At 39.6% G+C, this 14,701-nt stretch overlaps 1 protein-coding gene across 1 annotated transcript; it reads right to left on the bottom strand.

Annotated features, from left to right (window-relative positions):
• Window positions 1-1,276: 1,276 nt before the first annotated feature.
• Window positions 1,277-14,679, bottom strand: RAB24 (RAB24, member RAS oncogene family). The gene is made up of 8 exons (XM_072401028.1): window positions 14,333-14,679; window positions 7,681-7,749; window positions 5,883-5,961; window positions 5,501-5,568; window positions 5,322-5,421; window positions 4,523-4,573; window positions 2,684-2,746; window positions 1,277-1,969 (listed from the first exon to the last, which is right to left on the bottom strand). The coding sequence occupies exons 1-8, from the start codon at window positions 14,447-14,449 to the stop codon at window positions 1,905-1,907; spliced, it is 612 nt and encodes a 203-aa protein (XP_072257129.1). The 5' UTR covers window positions 14,450-14,679; the 3' UTR covers window positions 1,277-1,904.
• Between the last annotated feature and the right edge of the window lie 22 nt (window positions 14,680-14,701).

Here is a 14,701-nt window from a genome sequence, read left to right as displayed (position 1 = left end):
AATGAGATAAAAACAGTCATAATAAATTGATTTTATTTTGGAACATCCTTTAATTATATGAAGTCTGCCAGTACCATATGCTGAAAAACAGCCCCATCTCCAATCTTAACTGTATTTTTTTTTTTTTTTGGGTGATGTGCAGAATCATTGCTCTTCCAATCATGGTGTGTGCAATGACATCCAAAGAGTTCAATTGCACTGTGCATAGAGGTCATGTCGGGTTGAGTGAATTATTTTCTTTACCTGCCAATTCCAGGTCTTTCTGAAGCTTTTCGCAAGTGGGTTCTTTTCTGATTATTCTTTGGACTCCTCTGTCAGAAACATTGCGAGGAGCCCCTTGTCCTGGCAGAGGTATGGTGAAAGTATGTTCTTTTCACTTCTAGGTTACTGCCCCAATGGTGCCCACTGGAACATTCACAAGCTTAGCAATACATCTGTAACTAATGCCATCAATAAAATCCACATTTGCATTTAATCATTTAATCTATTTTGAAATGGGAAGGTGGGCATTAAGATCCTTTTTTTTTTTGCTGCCCCTGGGGCCACAGGTCAGGAACATTTATTTTCTTAACATTTAAAATAAGCCTACATTCTTTTTTGATGAATTACAAACTCTCTTGGACACCTTTTTATGTAACACACTATTACAAGGCATTGGAACAATCTTGGCTTATATAAGTGTCATGGAGTAGAATTTTACATAACAAAGTAATAGCCTCTCCTAAACCAGGCTGTGGTAACATGAAAAGGTTTTTGTTCCCCTCTCCCAGCTTTACTAATGATACTTTGGGATCCATATACCACCTTGCAGTATGTTACTTTAATGCACTCCTACTTATTCACAGCCTAACTCTCCTGCTGTAAGATTGAAGCAGCGCACTAATCAGCAGTGCTGTGCTAGTAAAAAAAAAATAAGAATTTGCCTGTCTGAATGCCGGTAATTTTGTCCAGACCCAAATCCAGCTTAAAATATCCCAAACATGGCAATTTTGTTTTGCTAAGTAAGAAATAATGTATGCAGGTAGAGTGATAGCTTTCTGTAACACATCAGGAAGAACTAACCAACCTAAATGCTAACTGGATTTCGGTCAGAACAGATATGTTTGTATTTGCGTGTTCAAGGGTATGTTTGTGGAATTCAGAGACTTAACATATATTCAGATTAATCTGTAATTAAAAAGAGACAGTTCTGTTTGACTGCTTTTGTTTTAACCAATGCTGTTGTGAAGCAGGGATCTTTAATTAGATGACCACAATTAATGAGACAAAAACAAAGTCATAGTAAGTTGATTTTATTTTGGAACAAAATAAATCAACAGATCATTTTTAAAAATACCTTCTTCACATAGAACTGTAAAACTGTGATGGCATCTGTGGTATTTCAGCAGGATTACAGGTTTCAAAACATCCAATCAGTGCTGCCGTGGAGTAGCTAGTGTTGAATCACTGATGAATGCTGCAGTTCAGTAGTCACAAAAGTATGAGCATACTGCATTTATATACAGAAGTGTGCAAGCTTACAATGTGTGTAATGGAGGGTCTCCCACTGAACCTCACAGCAGAGTTTTACCACAAATGTATTTTCTTTCCAGTTTGGGAAAAACATTCCTTGCAAAAATAAGTGTTTCAATACTGGCATATTTTTTAGTAGTCCAATAAACGTCCTTGCAGTATGAAATCCTTCATTACCCGTTAGTTTATATGGAAAGTCGCATCCATCATGCTTGCTGTCACTTTTACGCTAAATTGAATACTGTGCACACACAGACTATGGGAAATATCTCTAGAAGGTAATCCTTCCCAAAACCAAGTCTTTCTCATAGCTTAAAAAGAGGAAACTCAAAATCAATGTAGCACATAGACAGTCCAAGAGAAGGCAGATGTTCAGGTCACAGGTATTTTCTTTAGTGATGGCAGCAGGAATATGAAGAAAGATCTCTTTTTTGTGTTAAGTCCACTCCTTTGGGTTCTGTGATAAGGAAAAAAAAAAGTTATAACATTTTACATTACAATTCTGGTTTAAATTTAGGCCAAATTAAACCTCTAGGTAAATAAAAAAGGAGCCCAGCCCAAGTAGAAATATCTGTTCACTGCTAGCATTCTGCCAGGTCTGGCCCCCTTGCTCTTTGTGTGGAAGCAGCAGTCCTTTACAGATTCAGAGCTTCCAAATATTCAGTACGCGTTCAGTATGCGTTTATTTGAAAACAGTGGTTATAGATCTGACCCTGTAGAGAAACCTCTGCACAGGACAGGCTTTTGTAAGCAGGTGCTAGATTATTTAAAAATATGAACTGTATGGGGACTGATCCTAGTAGTTTGGTGAGTTTACATGTTAATTTAACGTGCAGTAATACACTGAATGCGACCCAATGCATGTCTTTTTTTTAACAGGGCCCCAAACACCCCTTTCCAACACACTGCCATGCCTTGCTGTGAGCTTTTAAAATCACAGTATTGGCAATTTTGGAGTGTTGGGCATTGCCTTCAAATGAATAGTTCAACTGAGCTTTAGATCTGTGAAAATGGCAACATGGGGGTTCCTGGCATCATAATGTCAAGAGTGAGCCTAGGCTCTGAATAACTGGGCATTCACTTGGATATCTATTTATTAGAAAATGTTACTCCATTTCCCTTAGAGGTAATTTGGTATTACATGAGTGAGATATTTCCCTGTTTACCCCACCTGTTTGGACTTGAAAATCACTGTAGTTCACAAAGTCTTCTGCAACCTTCTGAAACAGTTCGTCTACAAACAAAATGCAGTGATCAGTGAAGAATAGTGCAATTAAAACACTGTTTACTGAGTATGTTCACAAACTTTAGAAAAACAAATGTACATATGTGCTCAAAAGCAGCGCATACATTTTTCTCATCCTACGTTGTAAATTTGTGTTTTTAATTCTCTGCTCATTAATTCACCCATGTTCTTCAGTTCCTACAGGCTTGGGAATCCTAGCTGGGGACAGAGTTTATTCCACCCCATTGGGATTATCTTCACCCACAAATCCTTTATCACTGGTGGGTTTCAGGAGTTGTGCCATAAGGCAGTGTCTTGGAGGTAGTGGATACAGGCATATATATGTTTACATCCTTTTGGGACACAATCTTACAAAAATTATTTTCTTAACACTTCAAATGACCCTAGCTTTTCTGCCGGCAACCCATTCTCTCCACTCGTACTAAAACCTTGTCAATGCCCCCATATCCTGTCTTTCTACTTTGGAGACTATATAGGCGATAGGTGCTGTGGACCTTCTTCCCGCTCCTTTTCGCCTATATTGTGCCATTTTACCTCTTCCCTACTTTCTCCATTTTCCTTTTTTTCTGTCTCTTTAGGGTCATTTTTTTCCCCCCTTACATGTTTTACAAAAACCTAAAATGGTTTCTAAAGAAATAAATGACTTATTTTCTACCTCATTTAGGACTAATGGTCATTAGTGACTGCAGTGGCCATTTATCTTGGAACCCTTGTCAGTGCGATTCTTCGTTTAAATAAAGGATGCTTTATTTAAATAAAATAAAATAATTACAAGGTAACGGTTATGCCTGCCTGATCTGTAACTATTCCTATTCCAGGACTTGTGGTCTGGACAATACAGTCAGATTCCCAATCATAACTGCAGCATCAGCACAATTTTTGTTGGTGCTTCCTTACTCTCCACTTATTAGACCGGACTGAGAATACATTACTTGGCTCACTCCTCCTGTTGGTGTGTTAACTGTAAGAACATGTGGCCTATGGCAGAGGCTGTGTTTTTGTTTTTTTGTTCCTCCTTCTTATATATGACTTATCAGCTTCCTGCAGTCCCTGTCCAGCAGAGTTGAAACTGGGAGACCACCAGTTCAAGGGGCCAATCAGTTGGGTTGAAGTGTGTATGAGCTTACATGGAGCATGCCAAGAAAAAAGAAACAGCAGAGTTTGAGAGAGATGAGCTTTAGTCTGCCTCTTCTTTATACACTGTCCAGTCACTGGCAGGGGAAAAGATGATACTTTTCCCCTGCCTCCATGTTCAATAACATGGAGGATGCCAGTGCAGGTTTATTTTCCAGCTGGTAATGCTAGCTTCCTGGGTGCTGGGTTTAATATAGAGAGTTACTCACCCAGAACAAGTGTGAAGGGAGTCGATCTGCATGCTTCTTCTGGGTCACTGACACAAGGTATTGAAGTATTAAGTATGACAGCCAGTAAACCAGTATTTCTAGGATAGGTCAGCAATGGCATCCTACACATTTTCTCAGCACAAATGTTCCTTTTTGTAGTCTTGCATTTACAAATAACTGTGGGCCAACAGCTGTGCCATTGATTAGTCAGCTTATTTCCTCCAGTTTTCCATCCAAAAGGACAAAACATTTACCATAAACTTTTTCAATGGCCTATAAATGCTCACCAAGCATTAAATATATATTTAATCACTTCTAAATCTAACGCAAGTTGATTGTTCCTTTACCTATATTGTACAAAATTTTTATGTGAAAAAAATGTGTCTAATTACAAATCACAATGGACAAAGCATGTTCTTACCCACACTGTGGCCAGTTTTACTGGATGTCTCACAAAGATGAGCCTTAATCTCTGTAGAAAGAAATAACATTATTAGAGCTTCTGTAGTATGGAACAAAGCTTACATTATATTCAGAAATGTTTGTTCCTGTACATTAGATTTTGGCTTTGCTTATACAGTCATTTTATATATAAATTAAAAATGTTAACATGTGAAGAGACCTCAACTGCACTTTTTTGTTCTCCACATTTCTGAAAATGGCTAAAGTTTACTGCTGTTAACTTTACTTTTGTGCTGCTACATAAAGTGTACAGAGCTGACGTTCACCACTTTGGTGGTGGCAAATTTCATAGAAAACAGTGGTGTGTTTAAGCAACTGTTGGCCATGCAGATTGCAGAAAGTTGAAGCTGCAATGAAAGTCAATAGGATTTATACTGTTACTTCTAAAATATTACCCCAAGGCTAGATATATCAGTGGCAAGTAGCAACAATTGCATAGTTTAAGTCAAGACTTCTTTATTACAGCACCTCTTATTTGTTTTAGACTTTCTAGAAAGCCTTATCACTAGAAAACAAAACCTGTTCCCACTTTTATAGATATGGTTTTCTTAAAATAGGGAACAATGACAGTGCATCCTAAACATATGACCTATTTAACTATGTTAAATAGTGTTGGAAGATTTTACTGGTAATTATTTTGTGGTTGAGATTTTTGTTTTTTGATAAAGTCAATGTAAGTCAAATAAAATATAAAAAAATGTTTAGTTAGTTTCTGATGCATGGCTAGGGGTCAGAACAATGTCAGCATTTAGCCATACCGTCTGCATAATCTTGCACATCGTGAAAATCCACTTGTCGCCTACTCTTGTCGTTCTCAATTAGGTCGATCTTTGTGCCACAAATGTATATTCGACAATGCTGGTAACAGAGAAAAGTCAACAATCAGGATCACTTACGCAGCTTTTTATTATACGTAACAGTGCTTATATAAACAAACCTCTTCAAAATTCTGCAGTTCATTCACCCAGAACTTCACTCTTTCAAAACTACTAAGGTCTGTGAGATCTGTGACAAATGGAAAAACTGATGATCAGTAAGTACATGGACAATATTTACCCACAGCTGGTATAAACCTTAGCAATACATAGACACAGTGCTATAGCAGAGAGAACAACACATCTTGTATTATTGAATAGGAAGTCTTGGATTGCATTGTTTGAGGAAGGGAGACAGGGGCAGATGTTGTAGTCCCTGCTGCCAGGGAATTGAAGAATAAGCCATGTTCTTTTTTTCCACCCCCAGCAGCGAACCTTGCCCCATATGTAAGTTAACAGCAGCCAAAAGCGGAGCTTAAACTGAAAAGGAGGGGGAAATATTACCATAGCAAACAATTGCAGCTTTGGCACCTCTGTAGTAGATGCGACTCATGGCTTCATAGCGCTCTGAACCTGCAGTGTCCTTAAAAAAAAAAAAAAAAAAATGAATAACTTGAATTATTATAAAGATCAGCAGGTATGTCTTATCAAAATACCATATAGTTGTATATAGTAAATTAATCACTTTCTCTACTACAATTAATGTTTACTTTCTGCTCCAAAACTTCCAGATATTATGTTTACACCCTCAATATTACTGGTGGGGGGATTAATAATTATGTATTAATCAGCAATAATACCAGTTATTGTAGCAATGGCAGCCAGTATGAAATGGAAATAACTTATGCAATTAACTTATTTGTAATAATTTATATGATCCTAAAACACAATACTGGGTAACAAGAAAATAAAGAATTGCTGCTATCCAGCTACAAACGCTGACATAACCAGCACCTTTAAAGCTGCCCTGGTCAGAATGATGGCTCAATAGCCTCAGGTGCACAGCACTAGGGTTGCATGGCATTTGTATGTTCTACCTCGGTTTACATGGGTTGTCACCCACACACCAAAAATATACTGGTATGTTAACTGGCTCTCCCCCATACCAGTAAGTAGCAAGACTAGGAACACTGTGTAATATATCGGCACTATATAAACATGTAATAGTTATGGTACCGTTTCAAAAATGACAGTGACATAGCAAATATCTAATTTGTATTCTAATATTTTATTTGTTTACGTATATAATTTTTAATATTAATGTGCAGATAAAGCATTTATTTTGTACTACATTTAAGGTGTTTTAAGGTTATTGATGAAAACTAACTGCAACGATACCACATAAGTAATGTACTGGGTGGAGGGTAAATTTTTTAATTTGGAGAGAGATGTGCTTGTAGGTGGGAAACGAGGTGACTAATGACAAATAAACCAGGACAGTTAGGTGGCTGGAAAGGGTTGCAGTGTGAGATCTTGGATACGTAGATTTATATTTCTCTAATAATTCAAACAAAACTTCCTTTAAATACTTCTGCATAAACTAAAAGGCAACCTTTGTTGTGGATGAGCTGTTCCTAATCCTTAGATAATGATTGGATTTCCCCTTGTGATTGCAATACAAAAACAATGTTTTTTGAAGCAAGATTAAAAATCCGAGAGCTAAACTATTCAACTGCAACATTAGACATTGATTATTGATTACCTGTCAGATGTACAGTGCCACTGCCTTACAGATTAGTAGATAAATGTTAATTATATGACACTAACACTCTGTTTACTGATCTGATTACCCTGCAAAGAAATTGTAATTACTCCTAGTCTACAATGGTGTTGAATTCATTGTGCATTTAAAGGGTTGCATTGTGGCTCAATGAATTCAGCTTTGTTAAAGTGAACCTGTGCCCAGACTATAGACAAATTATTAGCATATTGCTAACTCTGTGAAAAGTGCTTTAAAATAAGCCTTTACTTTATCAGACTTTAATGTGAGGTTACTAATTCTCAAAATCCCGATGCTCACAGGGACTCAAAATATATGCGTACCTGTGCATGATTAGATCTCAAGTTCACTTTAAGCAAACTGTTTTTGGCAATCAGTTGCAGTTACCTGGAGGTATTGATAGTAAATACATTTCCTGTTTCAGGCTGACAACCCTAAGCCACTTCCTGTCACTCAGTAGCAGTGTTGTCAGCCTACCATGTCCAGGAGACCGCTCAACAGCATGCAAGCAATGCAAAGTATAAAACTATAATGTCTGACAATTATAGTAAACGGTAACTCAATAACAGCAATGCCACATACCCATATTCCAAGGGTCACAATACGTCCTCCCACGTTCATGGATTTGGCAACAAAGGCTGCACCAATGGTCTAAAAACAAAGCAAAAATAGTCCCAGCTTAGAAGCAAAAGGCCTTAAATGCTATGTAATAGGCACATGTTTTGTTATTGCTGTCAGCATTTCACTTGTTTACAGCCAAGATGTAAAACACATAAAAGACAAAATACATAAATCTAAAAAACAAAAAAATATTTAAAAACATAAATTCTAAATAAATGATCTATATTCTTATTTACTCACCCAGGGTTACCCAAGCTGTTAGAAACATCCCTATTGTCAAGATTAGCCCACCTGATTGCATATACAGTGGTACCTTGGTATAAGTCCTTAATCCGTTACAGATCCTTGGACTTTTACCAAACCGGACTTATTCCAAATAAATGTTTTCCATAAGAAATAAAAGGAAAATGATTAATCTGTTCCCATGAAAAAAAATCCTATAGTTATTGGCATAATATTGCTTATTATGGCATATACTGCTTGATACTAAAATACATAAAAAAAAGCAATTAGATGAAATAAATGAAAATTTACCCTCCCTTTACCTTACTGAGAAGAGTTGAGTGCCTACTAGGATGGTGCTGAGAATGGAGGAGGAGGAGATGTTATGTAATTCACAGAGAGTTATAGCGCGGGTTGTTCACTGAATGGAAGCAACTGGCGTACTGATCGTGGGCAGTTGTGGCTTTGTTCCAAGAGAGGTAAATAAGGGTAGCGTGCGGTGGTATAACTCCTTTTGACCCATACAAGTTCCAGGTTGTGTACCAAGCAAAGTTTTTCGTGTCCAAACAGGACTTTTTCCAAAGCGGACTTATACTGAGGTACCACTGTATTTTCCTAGCAGCACGAGCAACAATAGCTTGTTATTGAAAAGCCTCTAACATACTATTAGACTTTACTAAGAACAAACTGAACTGGATCATGACAAACTGATGTTTACTTAAAGATAAAATGAGTCCCAATTTCTTATCTTTAATCTTGGAGCCCCCTTGCCGATCCTTCCCTAATTTGATTCCTACTTTTTTGTTCTATTATGAAGTCACAGACCATTCGTTTACAGTTGAATATTGCACTAGATTACATCCAATTGATGGTGCACGCAGGGATTCAAACATTTAGAGTTAAAATGTATAATGCAAAACAGCACTTTCATCATCCATTTAGAACCTTCTGAATGTTAACATATATAGCATATTGTTGTAATGATATTTGACATAAATTTGAATGTTTACTCTATTCAGGATTTCCTGCTGTAAAATTTTGGACATTGTATATCAATGTAATCTTTGATCGTTGAAAACTTTTCTTTGTGTGCGACTTCCCATTTTTCCCCAAACATGTAAAACCCTTTAAAAACCAATAAAATATTTGAAATACAATCTATTGTATCACAATATTTTCTGATAGTGAATTAGCTGAATATATTGCTTTATGGAGTCAAGCAGACAATTGGATCACTGTTTATGGGGACTGTAATCAGTAAATGTCCTGGTCTTTTCCCACTAACCTGGGACCACATCCCACACTGATCTATATAACCAGATACAGGGTGGGATTATGGAGGCAGGAAGAACTTTTCCCCTCTTTTGCCATTACTATAACCAGTAAGTATAAATGTCATATCATTGTATTCTTGTGTCAGGCTATGTACACACGTGCAATATTTGTGGTTGGAACAATTCTCAATTCTTATTATGAACGAGCTCTGTACATACAGCATCGTTCTGCTCTATGGAGGGGGGGGGGAGGTAGAGCAACGAAGCAGCACCCGTTGCGCTCTCTTCCCCTTTCACTTCCAGGGTGGTCGTTTGTCCTCCATGGCTCCGCCAGGTCGGTCATTCAGAAGACCAGCACTGTGCACACGCAAGATTCTCGTCCAATGTCAGCCCTGAGCTGATTATAGGACGAGAACCAATTCACGTGTGTACGTAGCCCCAGGCTATCAGGAAGAGGATCAGAAGGTAGCCAGGCAAGCAGTGTTTTCAAAAGGAGAAGCCAGCTATGGTAACCTCCATGTTTACTTTACAACTGAAATGTAGGGCGGCAAACTGCACATAATACAGGTTTATTACTTACAACTCTTCTTTCAAAATATCTGGAACTCTTGGCAGTCAGAATTATGATCAATATAGGGCAGCATGGTGGCTCAGGGGTTAGCACTCTTGCCTTTGCAGCGCTAGGTCCCGCCGGCCAGGGCACTATCTGCTTGGAGTTTGCAGGTTCTCTGTGTTTGCATGGGTTTCCTCCGCATATTCCGGTTTCCTCCCACATACCAAAACCATGCAGTTAAGTTAATTGGCTTCCCCCCAAAATTGACCTTAGACTGTATTAAAGACATATGACTGAGTTAGGGACATTAGATTGTGAGCCCCTTTGAGGGCTAGTTAGTGTCATGACTGTGGACTTTGTGCAGCGCTGCATAATATGATGGCACTATATAAATACTGTGTAATAATAATACACCCGCGCCACAGCCAGGTCCTCAGCCTCTAATGCAGCCTCAGCACAGCTTTGTCAAAAACCAAACAACCCCAGTTTGCCGACTGGCTGATGAAGTGACTTCATAAAGTCATCCCCCTGCTCACTCTCTGCACATGAATGTTTTATTAGCTGCCTGGGTTGCCATTTTAAATGAAATAAGTACATTTGGGAGGCTTCCACTGCTGACCTAAGAATACTAGTTACCTGACTGTCTGTGACAAACATTTAGTTATTTAGCTGGAAATCCCATGCATAATTAGGTGGTGGTTGTTGCAATCATGCCCTTTGTGTATGTTAGTAACTGGAGAATGTCACTGTAAAAATCAGCAATCATTCATATTCTCACCCCACACAATATACAGAATATTACCTTGTTTTACCCTACACATAAAAGTATAAAGTAATAGAACATTACAGGACATATATATTTACAAATATGTAACACTTTGTAGTGAATTTCACATGATTATTGAAAAAAAAAGCATTTTCTTTAATTACTGTGGTAGTTATTTATAAATATACCCCAGAACTTCATTTAAACCTTGCCTACAGGTTAGGGTGATACACACTGATAAAAATACAAGGAAACATAAAAATATCACTGACACTACGGGTTTATTTATAAAGCAGTGAATCTGACATTCTCTGATAGAGGATCTACAAGGTCCATACATTTCATGAGTTAGCTGCAGAACCTGCAATTCTGTAGTTGTTGGAGACTTTGCACCTATTGGCTGAATTTGCTTGGTGGCTAGTACTGGACAAATTAGTAGGAACACTGCAATTTGTAGATTCTTTACCGAGCAATAATTGATCTTTAAATTCCTTTCCAGACTCTCAGGCATCCACAACCTTTCTGATTGCCCTAGAGAGCTCTTTAGATCAATAGCATAGAAAACACCAGGCCCTCAATATCGGAGGTTAAAATAAATCCAGTTCCATATGAATAGTCCTCAGGCATTGTAGGTTCTAATCATTGACTTCTAATCCAGAGCACCCAATTCTATTCATGTGAATGAGGAATGGAAATAACGACATGGGGAAAAGGAGGCTAAACTGAACTCCAGAAAGGTATTAAAATAATTATGTAGCTCTATATTCAATACATTAATAAATACAACCATGGTAAGTACTCAAATTTAAATTGTTTCAACGTCTTAAAATCTCCTATCTATTAATACTGAAAGTGAAGGAGGAAGGCAAGAAGGAACCAACATGTCATTTATGCTCTATACAAAAGTGCTGACTGGGAAATATACTGACCTAGGGATAACAGTGGGAGTAATGCCAACATGCAGCCAGGGAGGGGGCACCACTGTACTGGATGGAAAAAAACAAATCCTTTGACGGGAAACTGGTTATATATATATATATATATATATATAATTTATCTGTGTATATGGTTAGATGTTCAGAGTTCAGCTCAAAGTGTAACACAGAGGAAGTTAATCCTCATATATATATATATATATAATTTATCTGTGTATATGGTTAGATGTTCAGAGTTCAGCTCAAAGTGTAACACAGAGGAAGTTAATCCTCTGTGGGTAATCTTTACCAGTCGGCGCCAACCTTTTCGATCCCACAGACCACTAAATTTACCGGCTACAGGGTGCTGGGTGTCACTCAACGAGGAAGAAACTTCCCCCAGAGTGACATCATGATGCCAGAATCTGAGAATGCAATGGGAGAGTGGGCCTGTGTTCAGTACAGGAAACATGGTCCACGGCTCTGGCAGGTACACACGCCAGCAGGGTCCTTCTCCTGACCTTGGTCAGGGCCGCACCGGCCAGAGCCACAGACCAATGGTTGGCAACTGCTAATCTATACAAATTGCAAGATTTGTAAAAAATGTTGTTGCAGATTCAGTTTTCATGAGGAAGGCTGCTGTAGTGTCTATTCTTTAGCTCAGTGGTCCCCAACCCCTGCACCTCTGGTGAGTTGGGGGCTGCAAATGACAGGAGGCAGAAGTGCAAGCAGAGGTAGTTCCAGCGGAGTACTTACACTGCTCTAAAGCTAGAAACAGTATGACGGCCTGAGCGCAAGGTCGGCAGAAGCACAGGTGGCTCTCCTCCCACAGGAGCTGCTGAGACTGGCAGAGCAATGTATGTAAGGCTTACACTTCTCTGCCATCTGACAGCACAGCAGCTCTTACACTTCTCTGCTATTCTCAGCTAGTGTGCTGATAGGGGGCCGAGCTGCTGAGAATGGCAGAGTAGTGCAAGCTGTACATATACCAGGACGAGGCAACATTTTATTCTGTTACTGGGTTCTGCTGTCATAAAGGTCGGGGAGCACAAACATTTGGGAGTATCTCTTCAAAAATGATGCCCCACCCCCAACGCAAGGTAGGACCTACATGTTTATATATTGAAACAGGACAGGAAAATACACCAAAAAAGGTACAGAACTCTCCCCAAGTTGCCATTGGATATTAAGAAAGTTAAAAAAAAATGCTGCTCCAGAAAGATAACATTTAATACATTCAATGACTATGTGTGCAGCAATTGTACATATTATACTCATTTTTTCCCTTTATAAATATGATTGTAAATAACAATCCTATGATGATGAGAAGCAGAAAGGAAAGTCTGCCTGGAGTTGGTGGAATGGGGAAGTCATGAGGACAACCTGGCTAAAGGGAACAGAAGATATGTCAGCAACATTCTACACTAATAAAAACACATTTATTTTGTTACGCACCGATAAGCCAAATCACCCAACAGCTTTTTACAGCAATTTTATTTCCGTCCCCTTCATCAGGGCATCATTTTGTGTAGAATTACCTCTGCAGTTGGGCAGAGCTGAGAATTCAGACCTTTCAGTAACAATGACCAATAAAAACATAATAAAAATCGGATGCAATCTATTTTCCAGTGCTGGGTTTTTCTAATAAGAAAAGGGAAGGGAATCTGCTTCCTTCTAATAATGGTAGCCAGCTGGCTGCAATCCTTTTGTCAATGACCTGCAACAAGTATGCAGCAACCAAAGAATGGGGGATAATTGCTGATCTGTGAGCTTGTTCTAATGACAATGGAGCACCATGACAGTCACAGAAGGACAGCTCAGCCATGGCAACCGCCAGATACCTTGAAAACACTTTTCCTTTAAGATAGATTTCTTTTCATGCTGTTTTGTTGAGACCCCAACTCCCTAATCAAAAAACATTCAATTATTGTTAAGGCCAGGATGCGTACAGGTAATATTTATGGTAAAGAATTACAATTGCACCTGACTCTGCATTTTACAAAAACAATGTGACGCCAATGCGTTTGTATTATGGGATTGGGAGGAAATACATTTGGAATGGACGGAAGTTGATGCCAGATACTTGGTGTTGTCGGCTCTGCTGGCCTGCTATCAGTCGGATCAGGTTGGATCATAATAACTCCGACTCCTATCTCCTATGATACCCAGGTCTTTGGTGGCCATACCACCATCTGAACATTCTGATTGGCTGGAGGCCGGGCTGCCCCCTGGTGTGATGGAAGTACGGAGATCATAAAAGTAGAGAAGCCTTTATCTGCATACATGTTCCAGGGCAGCGGGGGGGATCAGCATGGCTGCAATTAGAATTTTGAAAAAGAAAGCAAAACAATGGCAGCCTTCCAACTTTTTCATAATCGATTCCTTTAAAACTCCCTTTCAGTGCTTCATGAAGTCATCCCAATACGCAGCTTACACAGCCCTGTGTATTCCAATGGTCAGAAATGATTTCCTCACACCATTCAGATCAAGGTGCAAACACTGGCCAGGCGCAGTATGGCGGCACTGCTGATAACAGGTGGAGCAGATGGCTATAAGGGGAGACCCCTCACCAATCTGTCATTACTGGGGTGCTATGTGTGCATAGCACAGGCCTACATCATACACCCCAGTGTGGGGACTGCCTGTCTTTTGTGATGCAGTGGTCAATGTTTTCACACAGAAATCTGTGCATCATCACAATGCATTGGTGGAATCCTGGGCAGATCTGTATAACAAAGGGACGTCTTCCTGCACCGACACGTGACGTGTGTCCCCCAGGAACCTCTCACCTGCCACACTTTGGTTGTGATTCCCCTCCAGGCCCAACCCCCCCTCATGTGGTGATGGGTGAATGTGATGAAATACACAGGAGATCAGCACTTACATTCTGGTAGGGCCCCTGCAGGAAGCGATGATGGACGTATCTCTCCACCAGGCTGGTCTTCCCCACCGACTCCTTGCCCAGCATCACCACCTTGCAATCCACCCGCTGTCCGCTCATGGTGCGCTGCCACCGGCCCTGGCCGAAATGTGACGATGATGACAAAGCACACCGAGGATCATCACCTGCCGGGCCTGACCTACAGGAAGCTGACAGGATGGCATTAAGAGTGCGGCATCACCGAGACCGTCACCTCACTCACTGCCCTGTCTTTCCCATATTATTCGCAGTCTCGCACCTCCTGTCTGTCACAGTCCTACCCAGACTCCACCCACCAGTCATGGCCACACCCATTGCATCATCTGACCTGCC

The sequence above is a fragment of the Pyxicephalus adspersus genome, chromosome 2 (genome assembly GCF_032062135.1).
Source record: "Pyxicephalus adspersus chromosome 2, UCB_Pads_2.0, whole genome shotgun sequence".
NCBI lineage: Eukaryota > Metazoa > Chordata > Amphibia > Anura > Pyxicephalidae > Pyxicephalus > Pyxicephalus adspersus.
The sequence above is the reverse complement of the archived record's forward strand: the minus strand, read 5'-3'. Positions and strand labels throughout refer to the sequence as shown.